The sequence below is a fragment of the Microchirus variegatus genome (genome assembly GCF_963457635.1).
Source record: "Microchirus variegatus genome assembly, chromosome: 1".
Taxonomy (NCBI): domain Eukaryota; kingdom Metazoa; phylum Chordata; class Actinopteri; order Pleuronectiformes; family Soleidae; genus Microchirus; species Microchirus variegatus.
The window spans coordinates 14,177,131-14,201,339 of record NC_139802.1 but is presented as its reverse complement, the minus strand read 5'-3'; the positions used below and the strand labels follow the sequence as shown (position 1 = coordinate 14,201,339).

Genomic DNA, 24,209 nt, shown 5'->3' with positions numbered 1-24,209 from the left:
TGTTTTGTGTTCTGTGTTGGATGGATTTCATTATACAAACGATTTTATTTGCTTTTTCTAAAACTCAGGTTCAGTCTACTCTTTGCTCTGTATCCATCATGAAAAGAAATCCCAGAGTGGTATTAAGATTCAACTTAATTTTTGACATTTTAAAAATTTAAATAACATCCTTGAAGTAAAAAACTACTTCCACATACTACACTGTATGAGACTATACTGTGTTCATTATTCACAGATGAGGATGTGATTCTGCACATGCAGCACTTTAAGAAGAAAGATGATCTCATAAAATTATATATATTTATATATACAGAGAAATTAGGAAGCGTCTTTTTCCCATTTCTCTATTTTCTTGGTGCTGATTTCTGTAAAACAGGATGTACTGACCTGGTACTCCTGTCTGCATCCACGGTGATATGTCTGTCCCTTCTCCATGTGTCTCCAGTTTGGTCGTATTAATGGGAGCCAACAGTTTGACCACTTCTTCCATCACCTGTTGATAAAGACACGGCAAAGAGCTCATCGCAATGTTTTTTTTTAATACACCAGGGCTTTTACAACACAATTGAACAATTGAACTTTCTTTTGAAAGTAGTAATTAATTTATCATTAATCATTAATTAATCCATGACCATGTGCATAAACTACATTATACTGCGCCCCACTGACATAGAAGTGACATCAGTTTTGTGGTTCTGCAGACTTCAAGACTGGAAAAAATCATTGTAGTTGTGTGAACATGTGTTCTCAGTCCTCACTTTTCGTGCTGCATCGCTGCCAGTAAACTGCAGAGCCACCGGTGTGAATGTCCCCATGTCAGACTCCATGACGAGGTCAAAGTTGGAAAGGTTCGCCTGAGTGATAGAGAGGGAGTAGATAACGTTTCTGCCAATAAACCCTTTTAAATGTTACACACTGAACTCACACTGAAGTAATTTGAATTCTAATTATACATGAAGTACTGTATAGAACCTGGGAAATGCTCAGAGAATGCAGTTTATTATGGGCCAAAGCCTGGTAGGCAGCCAAATTCCCAAAGACGGAACGTGAAAGACTGTAGGTTACTGTTTAGATCCTTTGTGCAGAGAAAAACTTGGTGGTTTTCCAAAGCCTGAAATTAAACTCCAATCCTGCAGTCTATACTTTCACAATGTGGTGTGACCCGTCTTGCTTCTTACCAGCACAAACCATATTTGCTTTACCGCTGTTGCAGTGTTTCCTCCTCAATTAATACTGCAGTGGAAGCAAACAGTACCTTGTGCAGATTGAAGTACTGCTGTGCTCCAACTCCACCCTGCTCTTCAGCTGTCCACAGCACTGTCCGTAGGGTTCTCCTAGGACGCAAACCTAGAGATAAATGAACATACGGTAAAGAACATTAAAATGATATACAGAAAAAGTGGGGATACTCGTGTCTGTATGAAGTTGCACAAAATGAAGAGGAATTCTGTAAAAAATACTGCACTTTATAGCAGAGTCTGATTCCAAATTATGTCCATCATCGTATCTGTACATACAGTTGGAGGAAATTACAGTTTGCAGAGTGAGGAACTGTTTTTTTGGGGAATTTAGTACTGTGCTACTTCTTTATAGTGTTCATTCAGCCACCACTGCATATAATGGAGGTGAATGTATTGCCAAATACTACCAGAGGGACACCCTGGTTACATTTATTAAAAAAGTAAATGATTTACTTATTTCTGACAAGATTATTTCTACAAAGCATTTTGGGTATGTTTCATTCTGTGGAAGAACCTCTGTACTTTTTAATATAATGTTTGATTGCTTTGCTATCATATAAGTGCGTGTCTTCTTTGTACTACCTAAGTCCTTAATGAGCGACAAGGTCTCCCACGAAATCATGGCTCCACCTCCGTCATCCATGGCACCCTGGCCAACATCCCAACTGTCCAAGTGGCCACTCAGTAAGACGACCTGACAGAGTTGATGGAAAAACGAATATAAACACAGAAAAGGCAGACAGAGGAAAAACTTCCTCTGTATCACCTTTTATCATAAACATGCTGTCATTATATCAAATTTCAAATTAATTTTAGAGAGTAGAAAATTGCTTGACTGCTACAAGACAACCAGGCCAGCTAAAAATCAATAAAATGACCACAACGAGTGACAGAAAAGTATTGTTCACAGGGTCTCTGCAGGTTTCAACAAGTCAAATTTAAGACTTCTTAAGACTTTTTATAGAGCATAATGAATACAATTTAAGACCCATTTCAAATCCATACTGGCAAAAAAGTGCAAAAGACATGCAATTCATTGCAATTCGTCTTAGCTGTGGGCTTTCATTAAGTTTTCTCCGCTGCTATGCTAAGCTGTAACAGACCGCGGCGCGCACACTAGCTAATGGTGCTCGATAAATTCTAACCAGGCAGCACAGGTGGCCTACTTTAGTTCCGTGTTGTAGTTATGTTATTGCATCCTCGAAAATAGAAACATTTCAAAGTGAGACTGAAGTTTATGCATGTTTTAAATAAAAGTAACGTTAATAGATTTTTAAGACCTTTCAAAATTGTATTTAAGACCTTTTATGAGATTTTAAGACATTTAAGGCCTTAAATTCAAATTATTGGATTGGATTGAAGACTTTCTAAGACTTTTTAAGACCCCGCGGATACCCGGAATCAATAGTGAAGATAACAATATTGATACAGTATCAAACATTTTATAGAGCTCCATGGCTACGTGGCCATTTATCTGATCAGACAAGAATTAGAAAATGTGAATAGAGTGCTATCATACACATACTGTGAAAGACACATGTCTCACAGTGCTGTTGTTTTTGTAATGAAAATATTTGTTATCGGAAAGAACTGACAAACAGACAAAGCCAAAAGCACACAGTTAATATGTAATATCCCCATTTCCAGGAACTTTTTTTACGGGCTGAGATTCCAGTCAGTGGTCAGCTCCTGACCTTATGTTCCAGGTTACAAAACATTTTCTGACCTAACTAAGCTCTGCCTGGACAATGACCCAGTCAAAGTGGAAAGCGTTTATCCTACCATACAGCCCTCTCTTCTGAGGGTGACACCTAAAATAGCTCAGTTCTATACTAATATTTGTTTAAATGTGGAGGTCTCACACATAAATGCTTTTAATTTGAAGTCTAGGAATAGAGCTTACACGGCATTTAATACAAACTACACAGAGAGACGTGTGTCTACGTGGAAGGTCGACAATTCCCCAGGGATTTGTTTTGCAATAGCAAACGTGTCCACTTCCAAAGCTAACATGTATGTTTGTCATGTGAGGGTTTGTCTGAGGTTACGACAGGTTACTGTTCAATCTTTGAGTTTGGAGTTGGTGAAATACTTTATAAAGATATGAATATTCATAATGGTATACATTTTATTGTATTTATCTTTTTGTGTGGTGAATATTACAGTGGCTGATATTCAAAAGATCTGTCTATCTGTTTTAACATTATATTTAATACACTTTGTTAACTGACAGAATCGTGTTCAAGTCAAATATATAATGCTTTTTAAGTGACATGCCTGAGTGGTATGAAAAAACTTAATAAATCTCAATCAAGCTCAACCCTTACTTCTGCTATAAGGGGAAAATAAATCTATTTCCTTATATTAATCCTAGTAGTCTTATGTGGTGTTAAGTTCAGGATGCATGAGTGAAGGTGCTCCCTGAAATATTAGTTACTTTGACTTATTCTGATGGAAGTATATTTCAATTAAATGCAATGTATGCTGACTATGACTGCACACTGTGAAACTTTCCATTTTCAGAGTGGAGGTTGCAGTTTGAGGTCGTTTCCAATGGTGAAGGGGATTTTGAAAACAGTAACAGGCCTATTGCAGAAGAGGAGGGCACGAGACGTGGCCAGTGCCAGCCATTTACCCACAGTCTACATCTGATGAGTCCGACTGGGCATAAATAAAAAAAAGGCAGCACATAAGGACATTTTAGATTTGAAGAGTTAGGAAATGAAAAGCTGATTGAGTGGAAAAAAAAATCAGAGCAATTCATCACTGTGAGAGGAGACTCTGAAAAGTCCCAGTGAGGCTAAACTGTGGAAATGACTCACTAAACCTCAGCTGAATGTGTATCTAAGGAGATGTGCACACACACGCACAAACCACATTTTCAGCGACTGCCAGCACAAATCACTGAGCTAGAAATGATGTCAAACATGCCATGTGTTTCATTTCCCTTTTCTATAATGACGGACCATGCACTGGTTCCCAGATCGGAATAGTAACAAGTGACATCAGAGATGTTCCTCTAATCCCAGTCTGATTTTTCACTTGTCAGCTCTTTTTTCACTCACAAAAAGAATCATAAAGGCTGCCGTTTGTGAGGAGATTTGGATTACACACACTGTGAACTTCTGAAAGAGAGTAGATGAAATAATGTAACACCAAACTGAGTTTGTGTCCTCTGTCAAAGTAACGACTCTCGTGTTTTGGGCCTAAAATGCTATGACGTGATGTTTTGAATCAGTAATATTTGCAGGCTCGAGAGGCTGTGAGGGAGTACGGGCTTACACACACATACATTGTCATAGTCAGAGATCAGTGAGAGTGAGAGCTGAGTCAGAATGGACTGACTGGATTAATGTAATGAGTATTATGTGCACAGTTTTAATCCTGCTTGACAAGTTAACAAAGTTGGAAGAGGCAGAATAGGAGAAGGCAAATATTACATGCCACCTTTAATAATTCTACACCCACCGAAGTAAATGCCAGCTGGGCAGTAGAGCAACTTTGAGATGTGTTGGATCAGGAGATTGGCAGCCTGGATGATGATGATGTTGTCATCATGTCAGCATGGAGCAGAATCTCCAATATTTTAGAGAGCAAAGGGAGGCCCTACTCAGTATTGGCATGCTGTTCCGAATAAAGTGCTCAGTGATTGTACACTCAAAGATTAATCTGCGGAAATTATATCTAAATGTGATAAATGTAAAAATGTTAAGGGAATTTAGACATGTCAAACCAGAAGTTCTTTCCCTCCCACATATTTTTTTTTCTCTGTGTCACTAAATAGCTCAGCTATTTAGGACATACCAGTTCAACAACAATGTGGCAGTCCTCATCATCCTGCTGTGCCACTTTTATTCAGACATGGCACCTTTAAACTGACCAGATATATTTCTGGTTAGTTTTTAAAAGACTCCTACACCAATCTGCCCCCCCCCCAGCTCTACAACTCACCAGTGTAAATAAAGGCTGTTTACCAAGGAATTAATTGGAAAGCAACACCTGCTTCACTCCAGTTATCATGAGAGCTAGGGTGTGAGGCGGGTGCTGAGAAAACAGGATTGAGGGTCTCTTTTCCCAGTGTGAATTTAAGAATTAAAAAGACATCATTGGGTCTCTCATACAGACAGTAAAGCTACATAATTGTGTGTCTTATCGGTTGATCAGGTTACACTTGCTAGACATGTCTGTGTCCTTACTCAAGCATTGGCAAAAGAGCTGTATGATACTGTGTGGCACTTCACTTAAGCTGCCAGCTAGATCTAATATTATTTTATTTCCCTCAACAGGGATGAGTTTCCAGCTTCGAGCAGGACATATTTGACAACTAAATTCGATGACTGGGGAGTCTGCATGTAAAAAAGCAGTGCAGGCTATGCCTTCCATGACTTACAAGTAGCTTAGTGTGCACCACAGAAAGTTGCAGGTCATTCTTCCAACTTATTGACTCATGAGGATACACAGCTGCTCTCACTTAAAACAGCCTGATTGAAAATGACTATACTACATTAAATACTATTGTAGTTTGCTGTACTTGTGGTGCTAGTAAAAAACAAAACAAAAAAACACCAAAATGTGGATTCACGTTGTCATCTGTTTGCTTACTTTACCATGAGCTCACAAATGGCAACTCTTCATACCATAAAAGGATGGGCTAATTTCAGCAGGCCTGTAATTTTCATAGAGTTGTTTAGACTGGCCAATGAAGAAGAAAATGCAGTGATGTAGGAAAAAGGCAGTAATGTTAGGTTTGTAAGTTAAATCATTTCATATGGTCATGCAGCATTTTGAGATTTATTAATGTGGAAATATTACATGTGAAATTTACAATCCTTATTATTAATATTTATCATATTTGTCAAGGAAAAAGGGGGAAAAAACAAATCAAGACACAGATCAGAACAGTCAGTGAGGCTTTCTTCATCTGTCTCCCACACAATTTAAATACAGGAGGAGAGAAACCACTGCATGATGAGGTCACAGAGGAAGGTAAACATGGGAGTGAGTGCTACCTGTTCAGGATGCTGCCAGCCTCTTATCTCAGCCACTGTGTTGAAAGAGTCAGCATCCGGCAGAGTCATGGCCCCCATTATGAGTGTGACAATGATCTTCTGTCCCCTCTGTGCCATACGCTGCATCAGCTCGGCATCCTCCACAGTGATACAGGCAGTAGGGATGCGCTTCACTCCATCCTGGTAGTCCTGCCAACCTGTGTGGGGACTAAAGAGAGAAAGAAGGTGTGAGGACAGTCTCCTGGACATTTAAACAACATTTAAGATTTTTTGTTTTGTCTTCATAACAGAAATGATGCAACATTATTTGTATTCTGCATCCTTCATTTGAAAACAGGCTCTGTCCATCAAGCAATACTATCAGACCTGAACAAGGAAGTCAGGGGCACATCATGGGGAAGTTGGGACAAAAAATGTGTATCCCGTCGAACTGCTGAACCACTGTGTTTTCTGAAACATGTGGGCACTTCTTAGTGTTTTCAGTCATACTCAAATTTGTTTGCATCCGTCTCACTTTACTAGCACAATGTTGGAGTTGCCTCCACATTTAGTGACATAAAATTAATCACCTTCTCTGTGCAGCACAAACACATGCAAGATCTTAACACATCTGTGCTGAGAAACAGAGAAAGAGTCGTGTGGAGCTGACAGACTTATATCAGCTTTGTTGAACTCATTTGACAATGGTTTGAATGCAACAGATGTTTGTATACATTCAAAAGTTACACACTGCACTTTTAAATGTAGATTTTTACAGTTATTAAATGCAGACATACGGACAGATACCTGTTAATAGAGAATGGTGTGATAGATCGAATGAGAGTGGCCACAGCTCCCACTTTTGCTGCCTCAGAAGCACCATAAGCTCGGTAAGCCACCGTCTCCCCGTAGCTCACAAACGGCTGGTTAAAAACCACAATTTTGCCAATGGCCTCGCTGGCTCTTTGCTTCAGTTCTTCAAATGATTGAACCACTAACACTTCTGACATGATCCCTGCCAAGATAAGAGAGAGAGACAGCGAAGATTAAAAAAAGGATATGGATCGGAAATGACAGTTATATATAGTGGTCTTCACCTTCAGGTGGTGTTGCTACACTGCTACCCAGTCCCAGTATAGCTAGACTTTTGACTCTTGGTGCAATCATTTCTGCACTCTCCTTCCCTCTCACCCAGTGAGGGATTTTAACTGGCTCTGGAGAGGAAATGGCACAAGACACAAAAACAAAACTTACTACTTTTGCACATCAGATGACAGGAGCTTGTTTTGATTATTTTATGAACAGGAAATTAAAACATATTTTCACTGCATTGCACACACTCACCCAAATGGACATCCAACCCATCCTGTGTCATAGCATTGTACATGTATTTGATGGCCATTTCTAGATTGTGTGAGCCACTGACACGGTTACCTACAGTGTCAGTGAAGTCAGCCAGTCGTCCGTAGGAGCGGTTCTGGGCAGCTCCAAACACGGCCAGGTCAATGATCTGTTTGGCCACATCAGCATAGCCTGCTACCTCTGCTGCTATATGTGAAACTGAAATACAGACATGGAAAGTTAGGTATCATCTGTATTTACCATGTCATTTTTCAACAGGCAGCCCAAAATAAAACATTTTAAATTTAAAATAACTTTAGACTCTATGGGCCTCTATTTTTAGCGCACAAGTGTCAGACCCAAGGCCTGTGTCCCACATTCGGCCCGCTATACAATTGTATTCAAACCGCAAGATAATATTTATATGTATTTTTTTTATTTTGGCCCCCTCTTTAATTGAGTTCGACACCCTAGCTTTAAAGCATTGTAAAGAAGCCTGGACATCACTTTTGAAAAGCTACAGCAAGCTGTATGAACATGATGCTTTACAAAAAAAGACTTCTTTTCAGACTATGTTTACATTTAGTTATCTAAAAACTCACAAATACACTAATGTAATAAAAACCGTTTAAAGGTCAGTAGATAGATTATAAGTGTCCAGTTAAACAAAGTGTAAATCACTAAGAATTATATGATGCACACTGAGTCCAACACATTAAAAATAAAAATGAACTGTCACCATTATAAACAATATAAGGTTTCTAGATTTCTACTACTTTGTTATCTTATTTATCACGTGTTTCTGTTATTTTAACTTTTCTATTATGCATCTCTGCTGAATCTTCTTATTTTATTTATTTATTCATTTTTAATTGTACATATCTATATGTACATGTATATATAATGTGGATGCTGTGATGATAGAAACTCCTGAATACCTTTCCTTGCAGCGGTACTGTATGCAGCCCTGTGAGGGTGACAGTCACTTGGAGAGAAGAACACAAACATGAAGAGGAGGAAGCATCGTCCCCTCTCACAAATCATCTGTGGACAAAGAAAGAATTGTGATTATACACTAATAGACGCTCAGCGGGGAACTTCACACTGGCTATAACACGATTACAGCTAGCTTTAAAAACTATCTCAGCGATTTTAATGTGAGGCAAACTTTTCCTGGAGTAACAGTGAAGATTACATTTGATGTAAACACAAACCTTTCAATCCAAAGTCTGTCTCTGCTGTAGCTGAATGTAAATAAAGTGACGTACAACGATAAACACAGGAATTTAAACGCCGGAAATTTCCGCCCTCGTGATATCAGGGTTAACTTCCGGTCTTTCTGTTTTCACAATAAAAGCATAGTCTTTAGAAAAACCCCAAATCAGGGTAGAAATGGAAATACTGTTTCATAATTCGCAATTATTCTTTTTTATTTTTTAGTTGAATAGAATAGAGTAGATACTACCAATATTTAGGTAATCCAGTTTTTTTCTGCCACGATGCAATGATATGCTTATCAACAATCTACAATTACACAGCTGTTGTAATGGATAGCCAGGTAAATGTCCATAAAATAACTATAAGCATTGGCTGAGCTGCCTTGGCAGAGGTCTGCCATTTCTGTTCAATATTGGATAGTTTAGATTAGAAGAAGTATAGTAGAAAAAGAATTTGCCTGATGAAGATATGATGATTTGGCCCAATATTAAATTGCTTTCAAAAAATTGACCCTAAGCCAAACTTTCTGTTGACCCCTGATTTAGACAAATGGACTTTGTCCATAAATCACATGTCTGTAAAGGTTCTCTGTTGTCCAGGTCATAGTCCTCTTTGGGAGTAGGCTGTAGGCAATCTGACTTGCTTGAGCTAAGTTGATGGTTCAACTCTCAGCCAAGAGGCTTCTTCAGCTGGTCTTTAACTTATCTCAAACAAGACCAGGCAGTTACCTACAGTTAACCCCTGAAGATGTCCACAATTAACACTCCTTAGCACTACCTTCAGGAATGTCATACTATGTAGTAAGTATGACGCATGAAGATTGTGTAGGGAAGAAACCTAATTTTTGAGGAAAAACCTGAGCTGAATATAGTAACTGTATTGTTCTCAATTTGAAAATTAAATCATGAATAAAGTGCTGCAAAGTACTGAATAAACAAGTTTATGCAACGCATCTTAATTTCCTTGTATGCAGTTATGACAAAATCAAATGAAAATTATGTGCAGAGCCTGATCAAATCAGTGCTGTCAAAAACACTTAACATCCACCTCCACCTAAATCCTTAATCTTTGGTTAAAATATAACTAATCTTCTGCAAACAACAGCAGTGCAAGGAACAGTCAGGTCATGGTCATGCTTCTGCTTTTCTCTTTGCTTTTTATAAAAAAAGGAAATATGACTCCCAGTACCTCCTCTCTAGTGCCATTTGTTTTTTCTTTCTCTGCCTCAGGTTTTGGAAAACATCTGACCATCTGGCTCCTTTCACATGTTGCTTCTTTTTCTGGCACCTACACTTGTAAAAGGATATTTCTTGAGGTCTGAAGGAAGTGTTGCTACCCTGCTACTGTGCAAACAAATGGAATAAAGCTTAGCAGACAGCCTTTTACCGCATGGACATTTAATACATGTCGTCCAGACCAGAGTCTTCTTCAACAGATTTCTGCAGGAAAGTTAAAGGGCTTAACCCTAACCCTCAAACAGACTTTATAAAACAATTATGATTTACTATACTTAATATATTTTGTGCAAGACCAGTCATGTGTGCACAGGATCAAATAATAAAATCATGAAAAGAAGTCACACTAATGTCCAAGATGAAAGAATGAAACAGTTCTGGCATTGCATTAAAGCCACATATTTTATTCAGTAGTGAACCTCAGAAGATACACCATTTTTTTTTTAGCAACATGGTTCTCATGGTATGCCGCGTCTAACACATACATACATGTACATCATTTTGGCAAGTCTGCCTTTGTTTGGTGATTATTTGTTTTTCTTCAGTCACCTTATTCATTTCTGATGAAAATGAACTTATTATCCTATTTTAGGCATTTATTAAAGCCATTCATACAACAAAACAATATCTATTGAGATTGAATTAGATCAACGCTTGTTGAATCATCACAAATTATAAATATGAAAAACAAAACAAAAAACTGAGCAACGGGTACGAAGAGGCTTTCACCACAGTAAATAGTGTCGAGTCCCAATTTATCACCGACAAAGTTGGCCTATAGTTTGAGCGAGTATAAATTAATACATATAAATTATAGTATCATCAGCATACCGTATAAACATAGAAGTCCTAGAAGAGAAAGGTTACTGTGTGTTATCACCTGCTGGATGTTCAGCAAGTGCCGATCATCCATATTGTAAACCTTTACTTAAGCGTGGTTCATGTCATGTTACCACACCGGCACAGTGCAGTCGAACCCTGAACTATTATTACAGATGTGATTCCGTACAGCTCATGTCAGAGTAGAACACTATAATACTGCAGAAATCACTGAATACAATGAATTGCAAGGCAATGAGGATTTAAATGCCCAACAACTAATACATGCTACCAACAGTAAGCCACATGAGCTTGATGATCAGATTGTTTATTCCAGCCATAGTAAATAGGTAGTTTGCATATTTAGAATTGTTCTAAAAATAAGGTTTATAGTTACATCATGTCCAAGGCAATTACATCATAAAAACACTACCGAGTAGCCTTGATTAAAGCATAAAAGATAAACATGACATCATACACTAAGGTAAATAAAAACAAACAGGGGCAGTGACTTTTAACAGAGGTAAAATTTTACCAACAAGCAAAAACGGCAAGGAAGTGACTGTACCTTTTTAACATTTCTTATTCTCCATTAAACCCAAAGTAAATCACATTTGGGCAACATGAATCTGAAACTCAATATGAAGGTGTAGATAAATGACAGGTTCATTATTATTGTCACTTAAACCCACAGGCGTCTTAATATCAAAAAGGTATATTTTGTTTTTTAAGATTTTAAGGCCACCAATAGAGCATCAAAGCAACATTTTTCCAACTGGTGTAGAAGTAGTAACGGGGGAAAAAACTAATGTTTCCTAAATACTTTTCTACAGGGTGTTTTCTACACCCACCAAGAGGAAATAAACGTCTCCTTATTGAAGCTCTAACATTGTTTAAAGGTCCGTCAGCTGGTTAAAATACAGAGACTTCAGAAACATGTTCAAACATGACACAGTTACACATGACAGAGTTGGAAACTCCCCACGGCTTATGCTGCTTATTACAACAACAAAAAAAGAGGGACCTTTCATTGATTTAATTGCATTTTCATGCTCGTATATGGCTGCATAAACCCAGACTCTAAAACTGAGAAACTCTGAATGTTGTCACTGTCCCTTTAAGATGAAACCTGCCATTGCAGCAGTGTCAAGTTGACAGTGTGACAGGAATGTGCTTTGGCCTTTTGTCAGACAACACTGGTCACTTCTACGGTTTCTGAATTATAGTGATAAGCTTTGGCTTCACTTTACGCGGAAAAATTCTACTCATGTTGGACAGATGCAAGGTTCAAGGACTTTTACCTGCTTATATAAATCCGGAAAAAAAAGACTGAAATCTCTGCTCATGGAAATATAAACTTTAAATATGCAAACACATACAAAAAACTACTAAAAATATTTTTTCCAAAAAAACAAACAAATAAAACATTTATATTTGGTCGATTCAAATAACAAAAAATACAGTTTGTACCTGCAGAGTAACAAAGACTCTCATACCAATACTGGACAGCATATGAAAAAAAAACAAAAAAAAAACATTCTTTCTTCATAACAACATTAAATGTTCAATTCAGCACAGCATACAGAAAATGAAATGTAACAATGCACGATGTTAAACAAAGGAAATCTGAATTCACGTAAAGCGTATTAGAGTATTAACGTTTGAAGGTTCTTTGTAATATTAACCCCTTGTGTGGAGGTTTCATTTAACGGCATTTTAAATGCATTCATACGTTTATAGACTCGTGCTGTTCTTCTGAGCTGAGACATTTAATGCAACGCTGAACTAACCCCGCATGGATCAGCTCGTAAAATTAACGTGGTTTTAAAGGCACCGTGTGATCAATACTTTAAAACTGATTACGTCTCTAGAATAGAATGGTTGCTTCCTGCTGTGACACTCAAGCGGAGATTGTTTTCTTAAAAATTTACAATGAGTATTAAGTGTCGAAACTCAGTCCCTGGGATTGGAATGATAGAAATGTACTTTAATAGGCTTATTTGTTTTCTTATGACCTCTTCTTTACAAAAGAAAGAAACTATGTTCGAAGAAGGCAGAAGAGAAACAAGGGGGAATGATGAATATAAATCTACTGTAGAAGGGCAGAGGGGCTTGACTTCAAACTTCCGCACGAGGAATCATCAGCTGTTTATAGATCCATTCTCAGCCCTGCTTGGCAGAGATTTCATTTTACGTCCACGTTGGTAACGGTTTAGGCGTAAAACTCCTTGGAAGGTGCTTTGTGATAGGCCGTTGTGGAAAGTTTGGTGTCTCCGAGGTCATAGCTACCTTCGTCCTTCTTCTTCATGCGGTAGGCGAGGAGGAGGAGCAGGAAAACGGCGCAGAGGAATCCGACAACTCCACATGCAATCACCGCTGGGGAGGACATATGAGAATATTAAGATATTTATTTGACAGTGTTCTTCAAGTCTTAAAAAACCCAAACCCCAAAACAATAATGACCAATTAATATTTTGGGCTACTTCACCCATTAAATATATAGGTTTTTTTTTATAAAATGTGTTATTTGATCATCAGACAGTGGATCTGAGATGAATGTCTCATTCCCACAACAACAGAGGAAGTTGGAATTGAAAGAAAGACTGACAGAACTTGACATCAAATCCATATCTGTATTAGAATGTGAATAGCAAATGCAGCATCATCATAATGATTTTAGGTTTATTCTTCAATGAACTAAGTGGAAGAAAAATGGGTGAAAAGATATACGATTCAAGGACACTAAAATCAGGCTATCCATTGTCATCAATCTAAAAAAAATAAAAACAAGTGTATGATGCGTTCTCACCTGCCAGAACTTCCGTCCTCTCCCATAAGTTCTCTGAGGTCACCTCTTCAGGAAAGTCACCGTTTATGCGTCGATCGCTGGCTGCAATTTCATTGTTGATCTCCTCACTGATGAAAGTCTTTTCTTCCCTGGAGGTGGGGTTGTCCCATCTGTCCAGACTGTTGTCGTCACTATCTTTGGTTACGCTGATGTCTATGCTGAATGTGGTTGTGGTGTCTTCATTGGGAGGCAGGTGGGTAGAGCTGGGGCTGGTGCGCTCTGTGAACCAGTCGGCTGTCGGGCCGACACTCAGCACCTAGAATAACATCCAAGAGGTAAGTGCTTAGTGAACTGAATAACAACGTAGAATGAAACACATTTTGTACTAAAAGGTCCCATATTATATCCTATTTCTCCAAGTTAAACTAGTTCCCTGGTGTAGAACGCTGTTTGGTAGTATCTCTTAAAAAAAATAAAAAAATTAAAAGTAAAATGAAACTTAAAGGACAGGAAATGACATAAGTCACAGAGGCTACTGGGAGCTAACAGCAGTTAGCATTTGGAAAAGTGATAATTTGCAGGCTCTAGCGGGCACATTGCCGTCATATATAACATGTATCAACTGGACAGATAAATCCTCTGAGGCTGAAAGTTTGTGTAGGACTCTGTGCTGCACTGTGGAACCAAGAATAGAACCTTTCGCGGACTTCCGGTTTTCGGATGCTGTTGCCCGCTGCAGCACTCTCGCATGTTTTACGGACAAAGCGGAGCTCTGCGAGACAACAATTCCAGGAATTTAGTGTCTTGTCACGTCCCAGACTGAGGAGGACCACAAAAACATGAGTGACTCATCTTTTTCACACTTTGGCAACTGGTAGGGCCTCCAGAGTCCCAAATATAAGGATTTAAATGATTAAAAAAGTTGATTTGGCATAATATGGGACCTTTAACATTTACAGTTTTAAGTTTTTGAGTTTTCTGTACCTCCTCCAGGCTATTGTCTCCACCAGGTGATGTTTTCTCTGTGACTCTTTGGACAGGACTGTCTGCTGTTGCAGCTGTGGTTGGTGGGATGTGAGGAGAATCTGCTGATGGCTGTGGTTGAACTGGCACCATTTCTTTGGAGACTGTAGTCTTAGAGATGTTGAGGAGGAATCTTCGGAGTAACTCTTCTTTATCTGAGATGTCACTGAAAGCTGAGACAGGAAAAAAAAAATAAGGACGTGAAAAATGCTGTGAATTGCAAAATCATAGAATTTATAACTTGATAAAGATGCAATTAATCAATTAACTATATATATATATATATATTTATTAACCAATTAACTATTGAACTAACCCTGAAATTACTTGTAATAAAGAAAAAAATTATATTAATTTTGACAGCCCCCAACTGTAACACATTTAATCTTTATAGATGTTGCGAATGCGCAAATGCACTAAATGTTCCAACACGTCATTGGCGCAGAGATGAGTCACACAGAAGTGGACCTCCAATAAAATCTCACCTGGTTAACTTCATATCACCTCGGGACAAACATCTGCGCACAGTGAGGGCTTCTGTGCCTGCACTAACAAGCCCTTGTGTCAACAAAAGCACCGCTCATTTGTTTGACATGTGCAACAAGGGGATATATGGTAGATTAGGAAACATGTCCTGAGATAAGAATCCTTTGGGCAGCTTGTAAATGAAATTTGTATTTAAAGACGCGTGACTGGAGGGTAAGAACTTGGGTGAGCCTTAATGACAATCATGAAGGTCCAGTGATTAGTTTATAAAAATAGATGTGATATTCAGATACACAACAAAGTTAGAAAGCAGAAAGTGAAAAAGCCAAATGATTACTGTTAATTAAAGTTCATAATAACAAAGTCCCTCTACCATAGTCTCCAGATCCCGACCCTGAGCCGCCATCTTCACCATCTTCATCATCTATTGGCAGGTCACCAGATGTTTGGCCTTCTAAGTACATGTCATCTGCCGCGGCCAAAAGCTGGAAATTAAAAACATTTGTATAAGTCATTTCATTCAGGCAGCAGAGAAACACTAAAACAAAGAAGAAGAAGAGGGAGGGACATGGACACACACACATCTCTCCCTTCATTCACGCTCGCAAAATTCCTTCCTCTAATTGAAAACATGTGAGCATCGCTACAGTTCTGCAGTACAAGCAATGATCTATGCTACCCAAATATGCTAGATACGTTCACGGGCGTCTGTGAATATAAGCTGTGAGCGTACTCCCGTCCATACGTTCACATTTACAGCAGACGAGAGAGGCTGGTTCCTACTACATTTCACGCATGGTGGCAGTAATTTGTGAAACTTCACAGAGTCAGACAGCAGAGGCCTAAGTGTGTGTGTGTGTGTGTGAGAGGAAGAGACAGACATCGAGCAGCTTCAAAAGACAAAAGCAGGCAAAGAGACACACACACTCGTGTGAGAAGTCATTTCATACTTTGTATTCTCCAAAACACAAACGCTACAGAGTGTGATGAAAACCAGAACACAGATTCTGTCTCCAAAGGGAAAGCCTTATCCGAGTGGAAAAAAAGACAACACTTAAGCCAAAGCGATAAAGTACATAAATAGATTACCATACTCATGCTTGGAGAAAATATGACACATAACAATGAAATGTTGATAGAGATATGTGGAGTTAAATAAAACGACTTCAGCAACATAATTTCAAAAAGAAGGTAGTTCAACAAACAGCTTAGACAAACTAGAAAACACTTGGATCAAAGAAAAACAACCAGTGAGTGAGCCTGAACTCAAAAATAACCACTCAGTACATAGTTTACGTGGATGGATTCATGATTATTTTTATAATTGATTAATCTGTCGATCGTTTGGTCTAATTAAAATGTCCGAAAATGTTGATCAGTGTTTGTCAAATATAGAAATGATGACGTTCTCAAATGTCTTGTTTTGTCCACAAACCAAAATGATTTCTTTGTTATATGGAGCAAAGAAAATATTGAAAACAAACAAAACAACCTCAAACCGATGAATTGACTATCAAAATAGTTGAAGCTTAATTTAGCAATAATCGAGTCCATGTTTCAGTCGCCCCAATCACTGACCCGCAATTCAACTTGACTTTTTGTTCCCACACATGGCCCAGGACAGAAACACACACAAATGAATATGGCTAATGGGGAACTCAAGTATGTCTGGTATGTATACTATGCGTCCACTAACACAGGTGCTGAGAGAGGGAGGAAGGAGGGACACTGGAGAAAGGAAAATGAGGGAGAGAAACAGGGGCAGCACTGTGTGTCTCTTGTAAAACAGGTGCTGTGGACCGAGGGCAAGATGCTACTATTATTCTGTCTCATGCTCAAATAAATATTCACACTTGGGGGACAAGAATGTAGAGATAAATTCTTAATGTATTAGTCTTTAAATGCCAAGACAACAGCAGGGCAGAGCACCAAACAAACTCTGACTCGTGTGTGGTCCCTCAAGTATAGACCAAACACTTCGTCTGACTTCATTTTCAACACATCAACATGTTACAGGTGTGTTTTTGTGCATATTGAACGAGATGCAAAACTCAACTTTTTAGCTCAGTGTAACATCTGTTGAAGCCAACTGAGATGTAACAACCAAAGGCGAAGGGAAAAAATACACAGAGGGGAGAAAAAAACAAAAACATGATGAGACAAACCAGATGTTTCACACAGTGATGAAGCAGTCCAAACACAAAATCATCAACATCAGTTTTCAAAGGACAGCAACGAGACGTAATACAAAGAGTGACTGAAAACGCAGACGGGATTCTCACATTCTTGCCACCTTTAGCGTGGGATTACAAAAGCAGATGCTGTGTGCTTGTCAAAACAAAACACTCACACACTCACACAAACGTGTGCAGACAAAATGCGATGTCCGTCTAATGGCTTTCATGTGTTGCCGCTGTTGAAGAGAAGAGCCCACAGGAACTCCCCTGCCTGTACTAACTTTTTCTGAAAGCTCCGTTTCACTTTTAGAAATGGCGGAAGAGGTGGAAGCTCATTTTCTCTGATGATGAGTCAATACAGTGTGATGTCATTTGTACTTAGATGTAGTTTGTGATCGTTTAAAACATCTGTGATATGCTTAAAGGTGAAGTAAGTTGTTTATAGTGCCATCTAGAGGAGAGGCTGAAATTTACAACGAAGAACTGCTCCTCTGCTCACCCTCTCCCTTCCCTGAGCGATACGGTATCCGCAGCCGGTCAAATGTCGTCCTCGTTTCTTTCTCCGTGTCAGCAGATGAGGTTCGTGAGGCGAGGGAGAGGGCGAGCTACCGGGGCCGTAGCAGAATAAGCGGAGAAAGTGGAGGCGGGACTTCCGCTACAAGTAAAGTGACGCTTGATTTGTTCTCTCGCGTTTGTCCTTACAGGCTCCGGTAGAAACATGGCGTCTCGCTGCTAACAGTGGCAATGCAACCGCGGCACGCGACCATGTTATTTTACATTGACTTTTTGAAACACTACGAAAATGAAACAAAAAATATTATACAGCGACTAGACAATGCAGGTTATGTGCTCCTGCATTGTCTAGTCACTGTATATTATGTATACAAAAGTGGATTTTGGGTTATATAAACCCATAAATACTACACAGTGTCCCTTTAAATCCCACAAATCAAACTCATGGCCTGCGGGCCAAATGATTGGAAAATATAAAATTGTTGCAGATAAGATAAGGTTGTTTGGTGTTGTCCATGTTATTATTTACCTCATTTTAGATTCCATATCAAAACAAGCACTTTTACATTGAAATTTTGTGAAATGTCATCATGAATATCCTCATGATAGAATATTGTGTTATAATTTTAAAAACATATTGCCCACCCGCTACTGAACAGTTGTTTTTTCTGGCCCTCTCTTCACCAGACTAGATGGTCATTGGCCGTCAGGTCATTTGACTTTGTCACCTCTGCTCTAGACACCAGGAGGAAAGTTAATAATGTGGTTACCTAGCGACGGTGGTGTTCTCACCACACACACACAGTTTCCACCTCCCACACCATAACCATGAGACCTTGAGTGATATTTGAAGGCCGTGTTTGTCTTTACCTTAAAGGTCTCATATTATACCCTTTTTCTTTATAGAAATAGGGTATAATACATAGAATAGCATTTAAACTAGTTCCCTGGTGTCCTAGTGAACATGTCTGTGACAAGTAAAACGAAACTTAAGGGACAGGAAATCAGCCACAGAGGCTACTGGGAGCTAACAGCAGTTAGCATTTGGAAAAGTGATCATTTGCAGGCTCTAGCAGGCACATTGCCATCATATATAACATGTATCCACAGGACAGATAAATCCTCTGAGGCTGGAAGTTTGTGTAGGACTCTGTGCTGCACTGTGGAGCCAAGAGTAGACTTTTTGCGAACTTCCAGGTTTTTCCGATGCCGTTGCCCTCGCCAGCACTCTTGCGTGTTTTACAGACAAAGCGGAGCTCCACGAGACACAATTCCAGGAATTTAGCGCATTGTGACGCCCCAGTGAGCGTGGAAGTCAACATTGCGTGTTTTATCTGCTGTACTTGGACTGAGGAGGACCACAAAAACATGAGTAAATCCTCTTCTTTCACACTTTGGAAACTGATAGGGCCTCCAGAGTCCCAAGTATAAGGAGAAAAGTTTATTTTGCATAATATGGGACCTTTAAATCTACAATTTGTGTTGATGACCAAGGTCAATCTTTTGGCCAATATGTGTGACTGATTTTCTTGTTTTTCCTCCATCTGATAAAATGTAATGCAGTGCACTTTAATGTTTCAAAAAAAAAAAAAAACTATATAAATGAAATATAAAATAACAAACAAAACAAACAAAGGACTTTGACAAAAAAACTTTCGGAAGAAAAAATATAGTTGTATTGTTATGTGTATAAAGGGCTAATGAATAATGATCGGCCAAAGCTGATAATTAAATAATGTCAAATCTTGGAAACAACAAACTCGCCTGTCAACAGTGATACAGCGTTAAGCTTTAAAGTAGAAATGTAATCCAGTCTGATCTTTTCAGATTATATTCAATCAGACAAATAAAGAGTTTGATAAACACACATTATTTGCTTAAATCAACGTTATTGATGTAACACTGGTACGCTGCTTAACTGATTTGTCAATAACCTAGTTGTAGAGACTAAGCCAAATACTTGAAGTCTCTCGAGGGTTGCTAGACAAGCACCTGCGTGACACGCTTAACTTTATCCACTTTGTACTTGTTTACGGAAATAAAGCAGTCTTCATGGCTTATACTTCGGTATATTTATTGCAGCTCAACGTGATAGTCCGTGATAACCCTTTTCCTCAGTTCACATTTGTTCACTCATATTCACTCACAATATACCACGACAGCAACAACGCGCAGTGCAGCAAAGTTAAGTGGAACGAAGTGAAGCGGTCAAAAACTGTGTGTGCTCCCCTTCGTCCAGCAACACCAAACCTGAACGGCAGTTCCCACCTATATTACATGACCCTCGGGTACCTCATTATGCCACCTAGTAGCCATAAAAAGCTAAACAGGGAAGAAGCCAAATGGCTCCTACACTAGTTGTTTCAACTCTGGCTGAAAGACAAAATAAAATCAGGTTCGGTGTCCATCCCTCTGCCAGAATGATCTTATACATTCAGGGTTTACTGGAAGGGTTGACTCAGTTGCTCAGAGGAGACACACATCTGGAAAACGCATATACATGCATACATAACGCACAAACACATTCAGATCGTATATGACCATCTGGCATCCCAGTGCTTTGTCATAGTGAGGACATTTTTCTGGAAACAGCTGGTCACACTGCAGACATACAACAGGGAGGGATGTGTGTTTGTGTTGGGAAAGTGCATTATTAAATCTGAAATCATCAAACTTAGTTGTTTTTTTTTTGTTTTTTTTATTCCATGTCTGCTGGGCTGACACTTAATATAATGCATTTCTCTGACGAGCTGGATGTCAGCCAGAGAGCATGCAGGTCAAGAATGAGCTTGTGCAACAGCCAAAAGTACACAGCAGACTGTCATCACCGTCCTGATAACAGCAGCAGCAGCGTCACACAACGCTGTGTTCCAGGGAAGTATGTTTAACAAAGGCTTTACATCATAAAGAAGTTGATCTATGTAGCCTCGCAATATTAGTAATTTTGTAAATGCTTCCAAAACGGTAAAACCATTTGTTTACGTTTTCATAGTTTTTTCCAGCTCTGTGGTTGAGCCACCTCTTTAAACGACCATTGACCTAAAGCATTTAATGTGCTTGTATTTTTCACCTTTATATTTTTTTTATATTATTTTTAATGCCTACATGCATTCTCATTTTAAGTTTTACTCTTGTGAAGCAGTTAGTCCGAATGAAACTGTACAAAATGAATTTCTCCACAAACCCAGATAATGGGATTGGGAGTCAAATTACATATGCGGGTATACCTTCAGTTGTAATGTAAACTAGCCTCGGTGCTATGCACATGAACCACAGTTCCCACCCTCTGGGATTTGAACCAGAATAGAACAAGCCAGTAAAGTGAAGGAGAAGAAGACTGACAAGGAGACCAAGTCTATGTTTGAAGAATGAAATATTTTGTTGTTAATGGATGGTAGAAAGACACTGAATGGGGCTTGTCAAGCCAATGACTAAGTACCAGCTGAAGTTGTTTTAGTCCGTGACATAAAAGGTCAACCGTCTAATACTAACAAACTGAAAGGGGGGCATATCACCCTCTAGTGTAGAGGAGGAACACGCACGTTGTTCAATTAATCGAATCAAGGACAGGAGTCCAGCTAAACAGCAGCAGCTAATTTGACTAGGGCTGGAAAAAAGGTTTGTAATTCCCATAAATGGCCATGGAAAGTTCCTAATTTGGAATATTTCTTCCCAAACTAAGTTTCTGGAAATTTACTGGAAACTTGTGCACGTAAACGTACTGAATGACACTATCATGATCACAATGTTGTAACATCCTTAGCTGAGATATGAATCGGAGTCATTTGAATTTGCAGATTCAATCTACAAGTCCTAGCCACAGTCCTCAGATGACCGAGCTGTTTTGAAAGCTCTGTTTTAGGTCCAGTTCTCGTCTTTGACAATGCTGTGAATCCCCCAAGGACAAGCTGAGATATAAAGACACAAACGACCAGCAAAGTCGTAAAAATGCCAGTGCAACACAACAGTTAGTAAGCCAATAACATGTGTGCAGTGCAGTCTTCCCTTCACACACAGAGAGCACTATTGTCACTAATATGTTGTGACTGATCGTACGCTGTTGAAGGCGCATGAAAATTCAGGCCGACTCCAGTTCTCCACGTCAACTGATGTCTACCTTTATAAAACAAATTAGGCCTCCCCGTCATGCAAGTGCTTTTGTCATGTGTTCAAACAACCATTAAATTAAACTCTTCCTCCTGGGTTTTCTCGTTGGCCTGAAAACAGTGAGTATTTCACAAAGTCCCATGCTTGCCTGGACTAGCCCAGTGGGACTCACCGTGAGTCATCCATCCAGAAAATGACACAACTACCAGCTCACAAACTGTCACGGGGCAGAAAGCCTGTTTGAACATTCATCTGCCAGATATGAGTAATCTCACTCACTGACTAACAAGCAATCCCATGGCCACCTCAGCCACACACGGAGACAAAGAGACAGCTTGAATATACGACGTAACCCATCACACCCGGCAATTTAAGACCAAAGTCTGTGCATTAGTGGCATAAAGTAAGGTGGAATCAAAGAGAATGTGGACGAGAGTAGGAATCATCACACGGGAGTAAAAAATAAGTGAAGTCGAGTTCTCATGGGATCTTGGGTGGGAAAAGCAAAACAGCGTATTGGGTTTATTTGAGTATTCGGCAAATGTGTGCTTCAATTTGAGTTCCTACAACAAGTATCCAGCAGAGAAGTCTCAGGTTTCAGCTCTCTTCCCTTCCACAATATACAGACCATAAATCAAAAATATCATGCTTCTATGGAGAGGTGTCAAAGCTCCCTGGCTCTCGTTTTGGGACTTTTACAGTCAATAAATCATGCAGCCGGGATATTTTCACACTTGTGACGCTGCTTTGTTCGAGCCTGTCACTTCCAGGTGTTTTCCAGCTTTTTGCAGACATACATACTCAGAGGAGGAGGCGGTGAGAGAGAGAGAGAGAGAGAGAGAGAGAGAGAGGCAGGAGGAGTCTGATGGTTTCTTAGTGGTTTTTATTCTCCAGAAACCTCTATATTCTTAGGTTTTAGTTCATAAAAGATGACAATTTAAATCCATGTGGCTGATAAATGCAGGAGGTTGAACAGACTTCACAGACAGACGTTTGAAGGCCTGAATTTTGAGCTGGATATCAGCAACAAATAACATATCTCGTGTAAATATTGTTGCTTCCTGGCAGATAACACTGTCTTTTATTTAGTTGTCGATCAGACGGATGTAGACGTCGATTGATATGGATTTTTCTCTGGCTGAAGCCAATAGTTGATACATGCTGCAATGTCTTTGTCTAAAACTGCATGTTGAACTGGTCTTATTTCCTAAATATAAGTGACTTTAACATTTATTGAACACAGTGTGGCTCACTTATATATTTTAAATCTAACAAATCATCAAATTATCTTCTGTGTGTAACACAAATAAGCGTCTGCCTCACCTGGTACGCAACATTTACCACATTTCAGAAACCACAGCTGTGTTAACTTAAATTAATAATAGTAATAACTTAATTTGTTTATTAAAAAATAATAATTTTAAAAAATCGATCAATCGATTAATCGGTCAGTCTCGATTAAAATAAGCAGTATGCCACGGAGTGTCTGTGGAACCAAAAAGGGGTGAAAACAACTTCTTAACGACCAACTGGTGCCAAAACTCGGATAAAAGCAGGTCACAACGTCAATGTTACCGAGTCAAACCAACATTTCACGATTTTCCATGAACGTCATCTGGTCTAAGGCTAAAGCACAAGAGTAAAACCGCGATTCAAAGAGCCACTTACTTTTTTCTCGCCGATAAACCCGGTCGCCAGTCCGACGAGGAACAACAACCACAGACTGTTCATCTTACACTGAAGGCAAATACGAAATAAAGTGAAAAAAATAAGAAAACAGGCTAAACTGTGTGAACTGAGAGTGAAGGTAGTGTCGTTCGGCTGCCTTTCCACTGGTGGTTAAATCTCGGCAGTGTGTGTGTGTGTGTGGTAGTGGACGGCCGCGCTGTGATGTGGAGTTGCTTTGAAAAAGTTGTTTGGTCTGGCACAGCAGCGTGGCTCCGCGGTGACGTCAGCACGGCGTGACGTCGTCAGATGAAGAAGAAGTAGGCGGATGGGGGATGGGGGATTCAGTGGACACATTCACATCCTTTTACAGCTTTCTTACAATGTATATTATATTCCCTAGCCCTGTGCCATCACACCTAAAAGCCTAACCAAACCCTGCAGCAAATGTTTTAACCCTCATATAGGCATTTAAAGTTGTCAAAATGTCCTCAAATGTCCTCTCAAAGATGGGTTTGAATTACACATGGAGTCCTAACAGCCTACGACACACATAAATGGACTTCTATTTATTTGGACAGGCTGAACTAAAGCATTTTCCATGACCT

At 39.3% G+C, this 24,209-nt stretch overlaps 2 protein-coding genes across 2 annotated transcripts in view; both read right to left on the bottom strand.

Moving 5' to 3' along the window:
• Positions 1 to 9,188, bottom strand: part of LOC310935672 (carboxypeptidase Q-like) — a gene marked incomplete at its 5' end in the record, with an annotated part of 28,796 nt that extends 19,608 nt beyond the window's left edge. Inside the window, 10 exons of the mRNA XM_083899606.1 lie at positions 388 to 493; positions 759 to 854; positions 1,256 to 1,347; positions 1,824 to 1,935; positions 6,251 to 6,458; positions 7,037 to 7,244; positions 7,327 to 7,443; positions 7,574 to 7,789; positions 8,509 to 8,614; positions 9,105 to 9,188. Coding sequence (XP_083755732.1) covers positions 388 to 493; positions 759 to 854; positions 1,256 to 1,347; positions 1,824 to 1,935; positions 6,251 to 6,458; positions 7,037 to 7,244; positions 7,327 to 7,443; positions 7,574 to 7,789; positions 8,509 to 8,614; positions 9,105 to 9,188 — 1,345 coding nt within the window. The remainder of the gene's footprint in view (positions 1 to 387; positions 494 to 758; positions 855 to 1,255; positions 1,348 to 1,823; positions 1,936 to 6,250; positions 6,459 to 7,036; positions 7,245 to 7,326; positions 7,444 to 7,573; positions 7,790 to 8,508; positions 8,615 to 9,104) is intronic.
• A 1,234-nt stretch (positions 9,189 to 10,422) lies between these two features.
• LOC310934790 (uncharacterized protein) lies at positions 10,423 to 23,756 on the bottom strand. The gene is made up of 5 exons (XM_083898587.1): positions 23,605 to 23,756; positions 15,513 to 15,624; positions 14,615 to 14,826; positions 13,652 to 13,946; positions 10,423 to 13,218 (listed from the first exon to the last, which is right to left on the bottom strand). Exons 1-5 carry the CDS (start codon positions 23,665 to 23,667, stop codon positions 13,055 to 13,057), a joined length of 846 nt encoding a protein of 281 aa, XP_083754713.1. The 5' UTR covers positions 23,668 to 23,756; the 3' UTR covers positions 10,423 to 13,054.
• Between the last annotated feature and the right edge of the window lie 453 nt (positions 23,757 to 24,209).

Excerpts from the sequence above, each read along its gene's own strand:
- LOC310934790 (XM_083898587.1), bottom strand. The coding sequence starts at position 23,667 with ATGAACAGTCTGTGGTTGTTGTTCCTCGTCGGACTGGCGACCGGGTTT. Across the intron at positions 15,625-23,604 it reads GGTTTATCGGCGAGAAAAAA|CTTTTGGCCGCGGCAGATGA; the intron begins GTAAGTGGCTCT and ends TTTAATTTCCAG. Across the intron at positions 13,947-14,614 it reads GAGACAATAGCCTGGAGGAG|GTGCTGAGTGTCGGCCCGAC; the intron begins GTACAGAAAACT and ends ATGTTATTCTAG.